The sequence below is a fragment of the Rhopalosiphum maidis genome, chromosome 2 (assembly GCF_003676215.2).
Source record: "Rhopalosiphum maidis isolate BTI-1 chromosome 2, ASM367621v3, whole genome shotgun sequence".
Classification (NCBI taxonomy): domain Eukaryota; kingdom Metazoa; phylum Arthropoda; class Insecta; order Hemiptera; family Aphididae; genus Rhopalosiphum; species Rhopalosiphum maidis.
Genome location: NC_040878.1, coordinates 5453515 through 5473220, shown reverse-complemented (window position 1 = coordinate 5473220; position 19706 = coordinate 5453515). Strand labels below are relative to the sequence as shown.

The window sequence follows — 19706 nt, the reverse complement described above, 5'->3', positions numbered from 1 at the left end:
ATGCCATTTACGACACTATGTAAAAACGGTCCCAAAATCTTTTCATTTGATATTATACATCAAATGCATATCGTAATAACCATACACAGAAAATGTCTTCTGTCGGGTATTTTATTGCATTCTTTACTAACATTATTCATAACTTTTATATGGCTTACAAATCTTATATTTTTAAAAAAAAAATAAACAAATAAACTACTTATTATATTCCTGAACATATTATGTTTTATATATACGAGTTTTTAACAAAGTTTTATAATAATATAATAGTTTAATTATATATATTCAAAAAATTATCATATGACTATAAATATTCATAATATACTCGTATTTATAAAACACAAATTATAGTTTATAGATTAAAAAGCTTTAATTAATAATTTATTGGTCAGTTACTCAGAAATGTATAACATATAAATATATAATTATGAATGTTAAAAAATCAATTTGATTAAAAATGTTATTCCACAATTGTTTTCAAAACTTTTAATATATATATATATATAAAATAAAATGATACTAAAAAAAAAAAAAAAATCGCATAATACTATAAAAGTATAACATATATGTCTTACTTAATATAATATATTAAAATTTATAAATATGTGAAATTATCGGAATTATCGGTCGGTCCGTGAAAAATATATGAAAAGCAAACTTTTTTCAAATCTATAATTTTCTTATTATTCATTATACAACCGTATATACCATATAACTCCTTTTTCAATAGGAATGTATAGTTTCATTTTAGTTGTGTTTTTCAGTGATAATTTTTTCCTAACAAACAAGACAGTTATTGGAACATTCAACTATTTATTGGTCACACCCAGTAATACTTGTGTATACACCAATACGCATTACAAATATACATATTCATGTATTGTAAAATAAACATAAAATTCTGCAGGATTTAGTGCTCCCCTAACGGTTTGTTTAATTACATGCTAGTTATAATTCAAATAACAGTTCGCATAACCACCCTATGCGGCTGCTATACGTATTTCGTATTGAAATAGTTTTTTAATTGAAAATAACAAAATAAAATAACGACCCTAATATATTAAAATATTCATTATTGTTTTCGTTTATCGTGCATATATATTATTCTAGTATATTTATATACATATATATATTACAAACAATGATTTTATAAGTCTTAAAAACAATTTATTACTGTGTAATGTAAGTGTTTCAAACTCCATTTTCAATATCAAAAAATTCTTTCAATTGATTATTCAATAACATGTATAGATCATTATTTGTTATACTTATTAGCTTAATGTTAAAATGTCTGAACGTACATACCTTATAGATGGAAACTGAAAATAACATTATCTTTTTATTATACGTTTTAATTATAATTAAAACAACTTTTAAAACTATTATATTATAATATATTGGTATATTACTAAAACCACAATAATGGAATTCATTAATTAAATTACACGGTTATACTTTATTATAAGAACGTATATATTATATTAATACAATTAAACGTTATACTTATAAGACTTTATAAGTAAAATTTACTGAAAATTTTGTTTAATAAAAACATATATTTTTTTCTGATAAGGTTGATTTAGATATTTATTATCATGAATATTGATCCTTTCGTTTAAATCCAAATTACATAATATTAATGTTTTAAATTTTTAATAGTTAAATATGTTATTATGTTTATTCAGTGATAATCTAACAAATATTAATGCTGGATAAAAAGTAAATCATTTTTGAAAAAAACGAGCTTTGGTTGTTTCTGACAGATGTTATTGTATTTAATAATTATATTGTATCTACTTCTCAACTTCCTATTGTATAATTTATATAAGTAGAAATACGTATACACTATACACTATGTTTATCGATTTGAATGTCTTTATTTTTAAACGATGGCATTGTTATTACTAGGTTCTTCTACAACTTGAAATATAAAATAAAATAAATCGATAAAGATTAGATAATATCCTGAAGAAACCGTTAATGTTTAACATAAAATAGCAATAGCAATAACAATATCTCATTAGTTTGTCGAAGAAAGAAAATGAAATAAAATGTTATTACTTTCATGCTTATGCTATTTGAAGAGTTCTTCATTACTTTTGCAGTTTTGTAATAATGTGGTGTATTTAATATAACGTTTAAATGCCTACCTACCAATAATATTAATTGGGTATTCATAGTTAATACTTTTTAGATAAATATTATAAAAACCAAAATAATAACAACTATACTGTGTGTTATTTTATTACTACAATATCGTTTAATTGTGTACAGTTAATTAAATATGCAATGTAAATAACTATTAATGCTGTTTATAACCTTATAATAACTACAATATAACGACTTTAAGCAAAAAAAAGGATATGGGTTAGTGATCATGGCCAAACACCAATTGCGGGGCCTAGACTTCTGGTCCAGGTATTTCATCGATATGGATACGAATCCTGGATACGGTAGCTCTTCTTGCTGATTGTGTTCCGCTCCCATACAGTCATCGTCGTCGTCCCTATCGTCTTCGGAGTCCTCGCCGTCCTCCTCCTCCTCCTCCTCCTCATCCTCGTACGCTTCGACATCCAGACTGCCAGGATATCCCGTCGTCACTACGGCCAAATCTGAGTCCGAGCTGCTTCTGGCCAACAAGCCATGGTTGCAACTAGTTCGCCGGTAAACACATTCTTCCACTCCGCCAACTGTTGAATGCCTCATTGCATATATATTTCAATAGAAGTACCTGAAAGGAAAACAATTTACTTCATTATTTTTAAAAATCACAACACAAAAACTCGCATGCGAGGGGTTCGTTGCTTAATATACTTTAAGAGTATGAGTATAAAGAGAATTAGACGAAGAGAAATTTATGAGTTATTTTTCTTTTTATTCCACAGTAACAGTAACCAATACATTTATTTTTGACGAATAAAAAACAAAATTAAGTCACATTTATTTAATTTTACATTCTTTTAAACAATTAAACTTTATGCACCGTTATTATGATTCATGCATGGCTTCACAATGCAATCTCGATACCTCAATAATACTCAGCATATAAATCGAATTTTAACTATAACCTTAAGTAATTGAAATCTTTTATCTTATAAATAGAAAATTCTGAGAGAACGACGAGAACAATTTGATACTGTATTTTCATATTTAAACGAATCGATTAAAACACAACACGAACGGCCTATTCTTAATTTTTAGATTACCCGTATATGTATACATTACTAAGCTGATTTAATTACTTAGATTAATTGTTTTATGTCCCTTTATTTTTTATTACGTATGAACAAAATTCAAATGTATTTTAAAGTCCAGTATAAATTGTAGTATATATTGTCTCAAAAACAATCAGTTACGTTGAAAAAAAAAAGTTTTTGTTAAAAACTTTACTATCACATTACGAAGGATAATAAACATTCGATATTTTTATAACTGAAAAATTGGATTTATTTGAAATTCCGATTCAGAGTTCAGAGTTCTTTAAAAGTTTATGAACAAATGAAAAATAAATTATTTTGTTTTTCAATCTGAAACTAAGAATGCTATACTATAGACCTTAATCCTGCAAATTTAAGATTCTAGTATCATAAATAATAAATACATTTTAATAATAAAACAGATAATGATGAATATGCAATACTCTGTTGAAAATGTATAATGTATTAATTCTTAAAAAAAAATTAAGGTTTTCACAATAGTGTACACAGCTATATTTTTATGCATATATTAATATATGTATATATTATAACCTCAATCTTAATAATAAACGCTTTATATTTATTTTGAACACAGTTATACGATAGAAATAATAGTGTTTGGAAAAATAATAAGACTTATGCGTTGTTAAATATTCAAATTATACAAACGTTTGTTAAGATTTAACTTGACAGCTTGAAATGTAACATGGTCATTATTTTATCGTGGCAGTTTTCATCTTTCGAAATAAATAACGTATTACTCGATTATTCGCATATAACCGAAAAAAAATACGTCACTTCTCACTTATCATCAGAATAATAATTGATATGCAATTTAAAAAAAAAATGGTTCTTCATACGTCGTGTTGCAGTAAATACAACATGCATTCACATACAAACTTAATTAAATTATAGTCGTATGATAAATTGTATTTTAACCGTTATTATCAATCAATGGTTTTTAATTTAGACATCAAGTATTATAAAAAATAAAATAACTATTATCTTTTATTTTATTTTCAAGTCATTACTCATTATTGTCATTTCAGATTTCCACAAACACCTCTGTCATATTTAGATTTTGAGCTGAGCGATGAATCTATTGATTTTACAATGATGCGTCATCTGTTTGATTTTTGGTGTGGGTGTGTATATATGTGTATATATAAACCTAAACACAAATTAAAAGTAAAAAATTTTCGATTTTCAATTTCAATATCTTTCCTAGTAGAAAATAAATATAATTAGTATTTTAAATTAAAATTAAAAATTTTCAATAATTTTATTTAATAATTGGGTAATCGAGTGTTTTTACTAAAAATCGGTTTTGATTTTTTCTTAATCATAATTTATTTACATGAAATTATGTTTAAAAAATAATATATTGTTTTTTTTTTGTACTGTTTATAGACTTTTCCAGTTTTCAATTAAATCTGGATAAAATAATATTTTTGATCAAAAACCTTAAAAATGTAATATGGTCCTTCATAAGTAAATATTATAGCTGTTTAAAAATATTAAATATACGTAAGGTTAATTGACAAAATTCGTGAAAACAATGAAGAATTTTAAACTATTTTTTAATAAAAAAATTGCAAAATATTCAATTATTATAGCAATTTATGAACATTTAATACAAATAAATGCCTTATAAAAACCAAAAAAATCAAGAAAAAATATATATACACAAATTTTTTTATAAAAACTTTAATGACGAATAGCGATTTTATAGTTATTTTTTTGTTGTTCAAAAATATTTTCCTTAGGAATTTTAAATGTATATACGTATATTGTTGTAATTTAACAAAACGGCATTTATGAGATACATTTTATGCTATTACTCAATTATACTACGTACCTTTCACCTAATACCGTCCTACGCAATTGACTCAAAAATGATTGACAATAATATTTAATATAAATATCGATAATATAATAATATATGAAATTTTTTTGTCAAAAATAAAACCGTATTACTAATAGCAACGTAAATGTATATGCAATCAATATAAATATAATATCATAAACTATACTCAGTAACATAATCCATCTTCTCTCAGCATTGTTTTTCGTATGGAATAATTTAACAATAAATTCAAACTTAACACATAATACACCATAGTAAATTACTCTAAACTATAGTGACTTACCCAATGATGAGATATACTCATCACGTACTGGATAACAAAGTGTTTACCACCAACTCTGTCTCTCTTTGTTTTTACATATTTTGGTAAAATAAAATATATCGGTAAATTATTAACCAGTTATAGTTTGTTAAATTTTGGTTTTTAATTGATTATGATTGGGTTTTAATCACTTTTCAGAATTAGCCCTATAATTGTAGTATTTCTACAGTAGCACATTGTTTTATTTGTAGCGATTAATGTAGCGTCGTAATATACATGCAATACGGGAAAATATTTAAAAAATCTATGCTCATCGTTCCAAAAATGATTGCTACCTATTTTATGTTATACTTTCTTTGATTAAATAAAATTTGTTAATTTTAAAATCAAATCTTGTTATTAAGTAGTAATCATATTATTTTTTGCTCAATACGATACAACACGCAATTGATAAGATACTATAATATTTTAATATAATTTACCATCACTATCGATTAATTAAAAAAAATCGTAACAAATTAATACGCTGCGTTTCACAATAAAATATAGCAGTTTCGATACTAAGTTTAAAAATAAAATTAGAAATAGTCGTAGCTATAATGTTGACGTACTATGTATTTTGTATGATATGAAAAAACAACAGTAACGTCTCAACCACTGCAAGTTATAATCATTTTATTTTAACTGATTTATTTTTCATAGATTATCATATAAATACAGATGAAATCATAAATAAGTATTAACAATTTTAGAATATTTTTCACCCAATAAACGTCTAAACTAATAATATGTTATCTAATAATATGGTATTTTTAAATCCTAATTATTAATAATTAATATTAATATATTATTGTAGTTTAACTTTAACTGTATTAGCATATATTATCATTAAACAGTTAAAATATACTATGCTTCTTGTAATATCATAGAAAAAATATACCAATTATAATATTCTATTTATATTTCCTATCTAACAATATTAAATAAAAATACAAACTAGATATTTTATGGTTAGCATATTGAAATTAAAAACAATTTTTTTTCCAATAATCCGTCATTTTTATTAGGTACTATTAAATTATATAAAAAAAGATTTTGAAGCAAAACAAAACGCTCAATATAAGCATATAAGCCCATTAATAGACCATATAAACATCAAAGGGCATTGAAGGGTATTATTATTGATTTTTGAATATGAATTTAAAAACTTGTAAATTCCTCAAAAATGTTAAATGTTATTAAACAGTGGAAAATATACGACGTGTATTGTTCAAAGACAACGCCATAAACCGATAAAATCGGCTTGAAATATAACTGTCGAAGACGTAATAACGATGTTTTCATATTAATGGATAAGTTTTCAAATAATACGTATACTGAACAACCCAACATATAACTATCTGGTGACTGCCAAGTCATGCCGTTTACATGGGGTCGCTTGCAAATCGGTATTATTATATTATATTGGCCTTGTACGGCTTATATTATTTGTTCGTATTATAGTTTATTTGTCCAAAATAATAAAATAGCCAAGAATAGAGTATAATTTATTAACCATTGTTTTATCTAAATATACGATATACATTGACCATTAAATCAATTATAAAATATACATAACATGACCTAACCTAACTATTTATTTCAATTTTAATAATGTTACCGTTAAATATGGTAATAATATAATGACACTCTTTGTGTTACTTAATCCAAATTACTTAATATTCAACTGATGTTATTATACATGCGGTACTATACATACGTGCAAATACACATCTGCTATAAACCACTTATAATCGGTTCATAATTAAATTATAATTTAAATTGTTTAGCTTTATCAAAGTGAACAATTATGAAATGTGTCGCATTAAATAAGTATAATACGTAGGTACAACGATCTACTATGTCAAAATAGTTTGGACAAAGACCATACCAGTGTAAATAGGTACTCACTACTAATGTAAATTTAAAATGAATATTATATGTGGTATTATAACAACGTGTGCTCTTTCTGAGTTCTTTAAATTATATGGCGTGAAGTTTGCCAAGTGTGTTGTAAAAAACATCTTTGACAATATCCCGAACATTTAAAACTATTCCAGACCCATAGACATAATGAAATAAATAATAGGTTAAAATGAACATTTTATGATAATCATCTAATATATTGAAATCGATTAACTCGAGTAGTTACTATATGGTTATATAATTATAATATAAATTAATGTGTGTGTGCGCGCGCGCCTAAATTTTTTTATTCATTTACAATAATGTGTATTACGTTAAATTTATTTATTTTTTAAATTTTATGGAACTATACATCTCGTATTGTTTTATAATCACTAATACGAGAAACTACTAGAAATTCTGGTGATTATTGAGCACATTAACGTCTTAACATGTTCTAATATATTCTAATACTATGCGTCTATGTGTGTTGGATAAACCATTAATAGGATAATATATTGACTGGTATAGTCGTACAGTCATTGCATGGTATACGAGTATTTAAATCAATACCACTATATCAGTATATTAATCAAAAAACGTTGAACGTTGCTTAGCAGATTTATTAATTTCCTATATTATACAATATGCGTGATACTTGACTCTGTGAATATCCGATGTACGACTACATCATGAAACTGATATTGATAATAAAGTCTATTGTATGCAATAAATTATTATTATTAAACATTAAAAGTAATAATTTTTCTCTACATAAATATTTTTAATAAAGCTCACAAGTGATTGAGTGTTCTTATCATCGTATGATCTATATTCGAGTTCAGAAAAAAAAAGATGTCAAGAGTGATACATAAGTGATACATAAGGATGACATAGTCAGTTTTCCAACAAGACAATAATAAGTACCTCGTGTATCATTTTTATAAAACACTTGACCTGTACTATTATTATTGCCCTCATTCAATTAACTTAAGATAAATATATTCTTTAAATTAATAATATATTTTTACCCATGACTTCTAGTATTATTCTATAATTTGTCTAAAATCCAATACTATTAACAGGCCAAAATAATAAAGCACATCAAGCTATTCTATTATTTATAACTATCGGCAAATTGATTTGTAAAATAACATTTGTATTAAACATTCTATGATAATATGATTTTCATTTAAAACTTAACACTTTAAAATATTGATATTGAATACATTAAATGTACTGTTTTAAGTAAACATTTAAATGTTTCAGGATTACTATTATATATAAAAAGAAAAAATATAACAATGAAAACAATGATATAACAAAAGAAAATATTAAACACTAGGAAAATGTATTTTATTTGTTTAGATATACGTTTTGATTACATCCGTAAAATAATTTAAATGAGAATATTTTAAGTTGAAATAACAATTAACGAATAAGTGTACAAAACTTTTTAGTAAAATAAAACATTAATATTTATGAGTACTATTTGTATGTTAATAAAAATTGAAAATTAAAATCCGCCAGTGTCAAATACGTTCAATATATTATAATTTGTATTAAGAAATCCAAATATTATTTCCGTGATTTTTTTTTTTTGATTTTTTTGACATTATATTATTATAAAGTATTTTTATTTTAAATAATACTAAAATAATAAATTAAAATGTAAAACCCGTATGAGAAACACGATTATAAATTATAATTATAATATATTATACAAATGAAATTCAAACTAATGTTTAATAAAAATATTTGTCATTTCCATTCGACAATTATCGCCAAGCGTCGGTTAGTGCGGATTGTAAATAATGAAACATTTGACTCAAATGTTTTAATTGAAATACTTCATAACAACGTTTAATATTACAATGAGCCCGTAACTCGATTCTAGAAGACGTCCAGGCTAAATCCTAAGTGGGTCGTGGTATTTATTTTTCTTATATTATACAACCTAATTAGAAATCCCGTTTTTAAAACAATAATTTCCGATTATCACATATATTTTTCATCTAATTTATTTATTTATTACTTAAATCGCGTCTTATCATACTTAAAACTTGTACTCCTCTTTAAATAAGGTTTGCATAATTATTAATTACATAATATGTACTGATAGTATATATATATATATATATATATACAGATATAAACAATAAAAGTGCATGTCTAAATATAATAATCTATACATTAAGATGAAAAATGTTTGCTTTATGATTTGGCCATATGGAATAAGAATTAATTTAAAATGAAAACATCACGGAGTCGAAATTATTAAAATCATGAAAATAAACCAATATGAGTTCCTGCATATTATTATATAATATTAGTAATAAATAAAATATCGCATTACATAAATTACTATGTTTATATAAATCTTAAAAATGTTTGAGATCCTAAAATTCCTATATTTTTTCAATTATAACACATTGGATGAAAAACGTTCACGTTTAAATTTAATGATCTATAAATTTTTATCTGTTCAAGCGTCGTCCTATAAATTAAATAAATAATAATAATTATATTTTTATTAATGAACTTATTTTATTTGTAACTGTTGTGTTATTTAAAGCTGTTAATAAAAACATACGAATAAACCCAATAAATAATAAACATTATAACAGTTATACATATTATATTACAATAAAATAAAAAATTCAATAAATCTCAATACTTATTTTACAAATACGGGTTAGATGTAATGCAATATACAACTTGATGATTGCATATAAATTACAAAAAAAAAAATCCATAGTTTACTATCTCTCAGAAATTTCTGTCCAAATTGCACAATTTAACTTTTTTTGATAAAATTAATTTATCTTGAATAAATATACAAGATACACCATAAATTTTTTTTAGTAGTTTATAAAAAAAAATCAAAAATCCATAATCTCTATTTTTTTTTTCGTAAATGTTTTAATTTTGGATAATTTCTTGTATACAAAATACATCAATAATTATTGAATGAATATGTTAAATGAGTGTTCAGGATTAAATCTCCTAAGATAGAATATGCAATTCATACGCTTTAAATTGTGTTTATTTTTTTGGCATGCAATTCAGATGCACCAAACTTCACGTGAGTTGTCTTTGTACCTATACAACGGTCTAAAATATTGATGAATTCTCCGTTAAATATAGGAGAGACCTATAAATAAAGTACTATCAGGCTTACTCTAAATTAATATCTTTAAATATCTATTAGAAAATTAAAACAAATGATTGTTCTGATTCTTTTTATAATAAATGATTTATAAATATCTAATTAGTTTATATACAAATAGAATTCTGTTTCACTGTGGATTTTTTTTTTTTTATTTAGTTTTACACCAACAATATCAAAAATCTATTTTTCTCGTGAGATTAGATATCGATTTGTGCATTATAAACTGCTTCCATTTTACAGTTATTTCTTATTACTAAAAATACTAACACAATTTATTTTATTTAAGTGACGGATTTTTTTATTCTAATTCAAACGATAGTTATCTTTGTTATTTTATCATCATTATTATTAAACATTCTTGTTTTTTTGTTCCCTTTAAATAATGTATAATATTATTGTAAAACTATAATAATATTAAAAAGGGACCAATGATCACACTCGTGCACATTAAATATCTCATTATAAAATAAATGAAGATACCATTTTAAAAATTGTATATCAATGGGGTATAAACAAAATATTAAACAATAGCTTAATGCGCGCGCGCGCGCGTGTGTGTGTGTGTGTGTGTGTGTGTGTGTGTGTGTGTGTGTGAGAGTTCATCTGTAAATGTTTGTCTTGAAATGAAATAATATTATGGAATTAAAATATACATGAAATATTTTTTTATATCTATCAGATTAAAATATTTCTATGCTTTTATATAATCGATTTTATTACATTTCGTCCGTACACTAAGCATATTTCACAATTCAAGTTTACAATAAAATCATGCTTGAGCGTCATTCTAACGGCATACATTACTAATAACTTATACGCTTAGAATAATTCATTTTACACTTTTATTTTTTTTATATTAGAATAAACAAACTAACAATAAACATTTAAAGGCGAGAATATTATACATAGAGTCTTAGGTACATAGACTTTTTTCTAACTTTAAAGCACGTTATCAAGATTTTAAAAATAAATACTAAGCTATTTGTAAATTTTAAAAATCTCACAACTAGCTTAAAAATTAATATATTTAAAAAAAAATCAACACAGGGTCTTCAGTAATTCTTATCTTTAAATTTGATACTATATAAATTCACTACAAATTTAAAAATTAACAAATTAATTAAATATTTTACAATGAACATAAAATTAGCTATGACTTGATGCAAGTGACTCATTTTTTTTTATTTGTATTATGATATTTTTTGTATCAAATATTTCTATACAAAACATGCACAAATACCACCTGTAAATCAAATTAAAAAAATATCTGGGTATAACAGTCATCAAGTTTAAAATTATACCTTAATGCTAGAAATTATTGAGTAATTACTTGAATGATTATAAACTTGAAAGTTAGAAAAACAAAAAAAAAATTTTAAATATTTTAGTAATTTTTTTTAATTTAAAGCTTACATAATATTAATTTAAAGTATTTACGGATAAATTATGATTCAAAACTCATTCTTGGAACCAAAAATAAAAAAAAAATATTTTTATAATGCTAGGTAATATTGTAATGATTTCACCATAGTTTTTTTAAACTATTTTTATAGAGTATAAATTCATGTAAAAATATTTTGCATTATTAATGTTTTGCATAAGATTGTGGTATAAATACTTTCGGTTAGAATAATGTTTTTTTTACATTTCGTACAAACTAAAGTACCGATGACGGCCTATAAAAAAGATCATTAAACTTAAATAAATTATAAAAAAAAGTAGCCGTCCCAAAAACAGCTCAAAAATCAAACTCTGGTCAATGATTGATCCATACAATTTTAATGAGGCGTTAAATTCAACACATTTTTGTGTAGAAGCCTTTGAAACTAAAATTGTTTCACAACATATTTTAATACATTGTTAAAAATTAAAATATAAGTCTCATAAATTATTTAAATTTCACTATTTTGTAAACAATAACGAGTTACTGTACATAATATTAGGTATTTAAATACTTTGAAAAGCATTATACAATTCATTTTCGTTTATTATCTATACAAGACAGCCTAAAGCCTCAAAACTTTTATTTTAATCTTAAGAGGTTCATCGTGGATTTAGTATTTTATGTATCAAAAACAAAATTATTGCGAATGTACCTGTAGATAGTAAAAAAAATTAATGGATTTTATGAAACAATAAATTAATCCCAGTTGATTTATGAACATAAACTTTATATAATTATTTTTATTTTTATAGGAACACCATGCTGCAGTAACACAATATCCAACAAGTGATGTTAATTCAAAGAAAATGTGACCAAAGCGTTAGATAAAAAGTAAAATAATGTTGAAAAATGGTTTTCACAATACATATTTTATTACATTTTACAAAAATGCAGTATTTACACACACACACACACATATATATATTAATCATTTTTTAAGATTCCTTATGGACATTATAAGGAATACAATATTATAAAACAAATAAATAATTGTATAAATATTGTTCTTCCTTTATTCATTCTCAAAATTATTAATAATGTATATATATTTTTTTTAGTATATTCATAGATGGTTTTCAAGTCTCTGCAAAACATTATTAAATCTCGAGTCCCTACTATATTATAATAACAAATACCTTTAATGAAAATCGTAAAAAATATATCATTTTTAGGACATACAAATAAGCATGTTTATAACTTGTTAATGGCGTGACATAGAGAACAAATCCGATGAAGTATATTATTCACTCTTCAAATAAAAAAAAAAAAAAAAAAACAACAATAATTCTTCTTCACGACGGTCAATAACTGAACAAAACAAAGTCAACTTGATTTGTAAATTTTTTTTTTCGTTTCATCGAATACGACACTATTTGACAAAAATAATACCTGCAGTCCGATGATTAATCGAAAAATACACATCGGAGGAGCCGATTTCAACATTAAAATCGTACTGTACATTGTTACGTTTAGAATATTATATGGTACTGCATAAACAAAACTATATTATCATACAGCTGTACCTCTGCAACACGTGTAGGACCGTGCGGAAGTGTAAAATCCAAATAAGTTTTGGGCGATCAAAATGTACTCACTCAAAACAACGCTGTCGTCTCCGCGTAGTAATCCATTCACGAGAGAACAATATCGACGAGCACGCGGCGAACTGGCGTAAACAATTATTCTCAAAAGCGGACACGGCGGCGGCAGTGACGATAATAATAATATTATCGCGCGAGATTAATAAATACGATCGGAAACGGTATTATAGACTTTGCGTGTTTCCGCGACTAAACGGAAAAAACGTCCGCGGCTTTGGGTTTGCGGTGTCGGCCTGCGGTCGGTGGGTGGGTGAAGAGGACGAGAACTAAACACGAAACGAATCCGTCGACGACGACTCGAGGTCGTACGGTCGCACGGGGGGGGGGGGGGGGGAAATAACGAAAACGATTTAAAAAAAAAAAAAAAAAAAAATTAAAAAAAATTAAATAGATCGCGAGAGTAGAGACGGCGACGGAGAGTCGAACCGACGTGAGATGAACTGGTGTTAAAAAGGCGCGCACACTGGTGCGGCGGCGGTGGCGGTAGTCGCGAACGGCGCGGGCGGCACACACAGACTGAACTCGAGCGAGACGACAACGGCGGTGGCGGCGGCGGCGGCGGCGGCGTTTTGTATACCATGCGTGTGTGGGTGTGTGGGTGTGTGGGTGTGTGTGTGTGTACGTGTGTGCGCGTGTTCGTGCCTATACATCCTGTTGCGCCGGCCACACGCGTACACGCACGCGCGCCAAACGTTGGCCGATCGTCAGCGTCGCCGACATAATATTATAAGAGAGGACACACTATATTATAACGGTAGTATACGTGCGAAGGTGCGTATACCGTCTACGCGGACACGGGTATAACCGCCGCGGTACAGAGACGAGGTGCAGTTTAAACGATGGCGTTTGGAATGTTATTTAGATGATCGGCGTCGGGGTCGCGGCCGAGGAGTGCCGCGGTACGCCGCAGTCTTTCCCCGGGCGATCGGCGCTTCGTGTTACGCGCTCGAAATAATTTATATTGTGTCGGCGGACAAAAAAATGCCCCCTTAAATTGGCGGCATCGAATCAGATAAAAAATGAATTCACTGATAATAATTAATTCAAGAACTTGATTAAAGTTAGACGTCTCCGGCGCAGGGGAGATCTCGTCGGATCAAGAGTTGTATCGCACATACACGCGATAATAATTCAACGTCACCTCTCTCTCGTCGCCCGCACACCCACGCACACAAAATCGTCTCGCTTCGGATATGATGGCACTATAAATGTGGCGGACACGTTTACACCGCATAATATTATATTGTTACGAGTGTGAGCGAGCAAATTGCTCTGCGAGGGTAGTCGCCCGAGACGGACGGGCACTGCGAAGACGCCCGCCCGGACCTCTAAAATATAATATTATCGTGAATGTTTATACATTGTACACAATATTATTAATATCGCATTGTATAGAGCGGTATAGCGCGGTATCCATAACGCGGTATACGGACGGCAGAGGTTCGGCGTTGTTATCATTGTATCGCAGTCGTCGTCCACCGTCTCCGATGCCGTCGTCATATTGTTGTCAAACAGAAAATAACGATCACGGCGTGCCAGTTAATAGGCCATTTTCGCCCCCTCTCCGTCTTTAATAATATTTAATATCATATTATTATATATTGTAATGCAATAATAATTAATGACGCACATTATTATATTCCGTTCGTTCGTTTCGTTGTCCGGCTATATCGCCGCCGCCGCTATGTGAAAATAGGCGTACACGTATATTTTATTATACAGGCGTCCGAAAACTATTTCAACTACTTTGAGCATTTTAAACACAATACACACGCGCGCGATCGATACGGAGTTTAATTAAAGCAATCGAAACGTACTACACGTGTCGTAAAGAAAAAAAACACTCATATCTGTACGATAAAACCCGTTTATGTAGGTACCAGTCCGGAGGTCCAATTGGAAGGGGAACGAATTTCCCTTGACTAGTTACTACTATACGATTTCATATATACTTCGTAAAATATATTAATGAAATTTTGTATGTTTGTACTTTCGTATAGGGTAACTTCCGCTCTCTCTCTCTCTCTCTCTCTCTCTATGTATATATATATATATATATAATGTAAGTATAACAAATCGTTCCAGAAGGTTAGAGAACATAATATTATTATTAATAGACAATGCCCTAAATCCGATTAGCCGCCACTACGTGGGTTCGCGAACCTTCGGGTACCGATGTTGCCTACTCAAAGCGCCGTGTTACTTTTTATTGGATCGTCGTCGTTTTATAATAATATTATGGTAATCATGAATTATAATATTATTTATACCATTAACCGCAGTGACTTGGTATCGACGTTAAAAAATACCATTTTGTTTATTATATTATATACATTGTAATTATGGTGTTTATTCATAGTTCGTATTATAATGTGATCATCGATCTCGGATAAAATATATTGTAAAACGCCACAGGTGTTGTATTTCTCAGATTTTCTAATACCTTTTGAACATTATATATTATTTTTATCGGAGCAAACTCTCTGGAAATTTTTTAAATGTAAAATCAAATTTGTATTTGAAAGGAAATGTTCACTCGTAATAAATAGCAATATGCACCAAACAATTTCAGCGAAGTAATAATAAAATATATATTTCGTTTTGATATGCTGACACATCGTCATTTTGATTTTTTACGCAAAAACTGCTGAATCTGAACCTTTGTTGATATTTAAGTATACATTCTTGATTGCTTTTCACGTGCTCTAAAGGTTTACCATAGTGTGGATAAAAAAGGAATAATCCAGCGATTATCTATATCAATAGACTAGTTCATTACTGGATTTTCGTTCGTCAACTACTCACCACTAAACAGAAACTACAAAATGGATAAGCAATCTCGCCTGTAATGGTAAATTGGCTGAAAAATAGTTAACTACAAATTTCATTCTATACACACTGAGATTGATTATCTACAAATAATATTTTTTTGAAGTAAAATAAAATTGATAAAATCGTTATTTGTCATTGAAATGTACAATTTCATCAACATTTTAACTTGAAATGTCTATAAAAAAAATCAAGATTAAGGTATTCTGAGATTTTTTTAGTTTCTATAATAATAACTTATAAAGGACTTTGAATTACATTTTCAAAGTTTTTACTCACAATAGGTAAAATAAAGTCAAACATTTGTCTATAGAAAGCAAAAAAAACATAGTTTTTAAAAAACTATTAATTTAATAAGTTGAAGATAAATTTAATTTAATCGAAATTCAAGTCTTTACAGTTATATCTTTAAAACTTAAAAACAATTAATTTTTCTGCATTTACGTTTTACTCAAAATCATAATCAACGTAGAAAATGTATGCTCCAAACATTGTTCAAAATGTTGTTGAACGAGCACTTAAGTACAAATGTTCAAAAAAACATTGAAGTGTTTTCTCAGAGACATTTAAATTAATATATTAAAGACTAACTCGTAAATCCTTACGATTTTTAATGTAATTTAGCCACTTAAAGACAAAATTGGAAATTATTCACAAACATTTTATTCTTTGAAGTTTGAAGCATTTCAACGATCAGTTAACAATTATTTTAATTCTTCCCATCTCGTCTTTCCGGTAGTAAAACAATAAAATTACTATTCCTTGCAGGTGGTTTCATTTGTCGTGGAATATTCAGTCAACCGAAATATTTATGTAGTGAAGTGAATAACATATTAACATAAATATCCATTAAATAAAACCGCAACATGTAATATAATTGCATTAATAAACCAAATAAAATAAATAAATATATCCATTAAAAAAAAAAAAAAAAATTTAATTTGAATATTATATTGTATTCTCACATTTTTATTTATTTCCGAGTATTTATTTGAGCTCACATAATATTACCAACATTTACAGGTAATATATATATATATATATTTATGAATTAAATAAAACGATGCAGAAACTGAAAAGTTTGAATAAAAAATCTTTGGGCTATATTTAGATTAATATTCGACATAGAGAGCAAGTTGATGAGAAAATACAACAAGAAAAGTTACGGAGATATAAATAAGTTAATTCATAAAAAGACAAAGAATTAAATAGTATAGACACGTGATTAGAAGACAAGAGGTTAATGGAATAAAAGCCACAGTCAACTGGAAACCAGATGAAAAAAGGCTCAAAAAACGATGGGACAGCATCATTAATGAAGCCATGTAAGGAATTGGAGTTAAGGCTGTGAATAATGACCACCGACTTAGTATTGGCTAAAAAGGCTCTTGAAGAGCCGTAAATAGTGATAAGAAGATTTTAAATAACAAGTTTATTTTAAATATTTTAATGGAGTTACGCTTAGATATTATTATTTTTTTTTTATGCTTGAAATATTATTTAAAACATTATGTTTATTTATTTTCCATAAAATATTATGTTTATGAATTGTTAATGTTTATAAACATTGAGATAACTACCTTGTATATTATACGTTTAATTGAAGATCTAATACCAATAACAGATATAATTATACACTTATAATAATTTACGATAAATGAGAATGCGAGTAATATATAATAATTTTTTTTAAGGGCAATACAAAATTTAAACTATGTATATACACATTTTCAGCTTATTGTCAAAATATAAACGAAAGGTGTTTAAACACAAACATTTAACAAAAATCGTGTAGATAATAAAAGACTACCTATCTATCTCTATACGTAGAATAACTCTTAGTCGAGAATATTTAAAAATTAGATACATTATTGTTTCAAAACTGTGTATAAACATAAAATATATCTTTTTAATTTACTATGAAATAAAAATAAATAACTTTTTTTTACAAAGGGGATTAATTTAAAATCAATAAATTATGTCAAAAGAAATTAAAGTTAAAAATGTTGAACAACATGACGAATACAAATAAATGATTACGCGATTTTTTTTTTTTTAATTCTAATTAACACGGATAATGTAATCTCGTCGTGTTTTATATAAAATATAAATAAAGCTAAATAATGTACGAGTAATATGCTTGATACGTCAGCCATGGTGTATTATAGATTTATACTCTTTTACTAGTTCGGAATAATTTTTCATCGTTTAAATATTATAATATTATAAAGATATTGTTAATAATATTATTATTTTAATAGAGTAATATTATTGTGAGAACATCGATTCGCTTCTAAAATTTAACAGAATAATTTAATCGACCATAGACGATTGTAATATAATTTTGTTAAGCAGTGTCGTAGCCAGTGGGGGGGAGGTTATTGAAACCCACCTCTTTGGCCGTATTTTTATCAAAAATATAATGTTTATCATAATAGGAATACAATCATTTATTCGTAAATGTATTCTGTTATGCCGTATTCACGTTATCGACTGCACTGGTGATAATAATCATTATCATTAAATTATTTTATTATTTTAACACGGTTGTAGATTTATTTTATTTTATTACTAAGCCCCCCCCCCTAAATAATCCTGGCTACGCCACTGTTGTTAAGTATAATAGTAAAATAATAGTCAGATAAAACCTTATTAGAATATATTATTTAGATTAACTAAATTGATTTAATATGCACTTAATAATCTATAATTTACATTGAATGAGCAGGTTTTGTACGTAAAACCACGAACAGTAATATGGCCGTGACTACTACTGTTGATAGCAATACAATTCCGTAGCCATATGATATAATCCGCGTGTAGTGTAATGTGCAAAAACCGCATAAGCCAACGCGCATGAAAGTACAATATTAGTAGGTATTTATTAATATTATAATATCAGTAAATTAATGCACGCGGATATTATTGAAAAACGATGATGCTGTATTCAATACGATATTGTATTGCGGCTTAGTGCGGCTAGCTGTACCTTGTTACAAAAATAGATCACGTATGACGCTCCATCTCAATTTAGTAGTCACGTTTTATTGCTGCCGATCAAAATATAGTTATCCTTTAAAATTCTTAGTTATCTTATAGTTCGTGGTTATAATTTCAATAGACAGATTAACATACAACAACGATTTCCATTTAATCTGGTTATAAAATAATAAATGTTTAAAATCGTATGTGTATATAATATATATTATAATATACAGTATTATAAAGAGTATAATAATATGCATTATGTACGGTATGTTTGTATAAGTACCTACGAATGGCGATACTGCGATAGCATGAAAATATCATATAACATCTGTACCAAGCTGTATACACCTGTTTGGAACACTGTTATAGAGATTTTGTTTTATGAAACACAACAGTTTGTTA

At 27.0% G+C, this 19706-nt stretch overlaps 1 protein-coding gene across 1 annotated transcript; it reads right to left on the bottom strand.

The window, feature by feature from the left end:
• Window positions 1-2274: 2274 nt before the first annotated feature.
• On the bottom strand, window positions 2275-13787 carry LOC113555246 (anaphase-promoting complex subunit 15B-like). Its single transcript, XM_026959646.1, has 2 exons — window positions 13482-13787; window positions 2275-2731 (listed from the first exon to the last, which is right to left on the bottom strand). The coding sequence occupies exon 2, from the start codon at window positions 2704-2706 to the stop codon at window positions 2275-2277; it is 432 nt and encodes a 143-aa protein (XP_026815447.1). The 5' UTR covers window positions 2707-2731; window positions 13482-13787.
• Between the last annotated feature and the right edge of the window lie 5919 nt (window positions 13788-19706).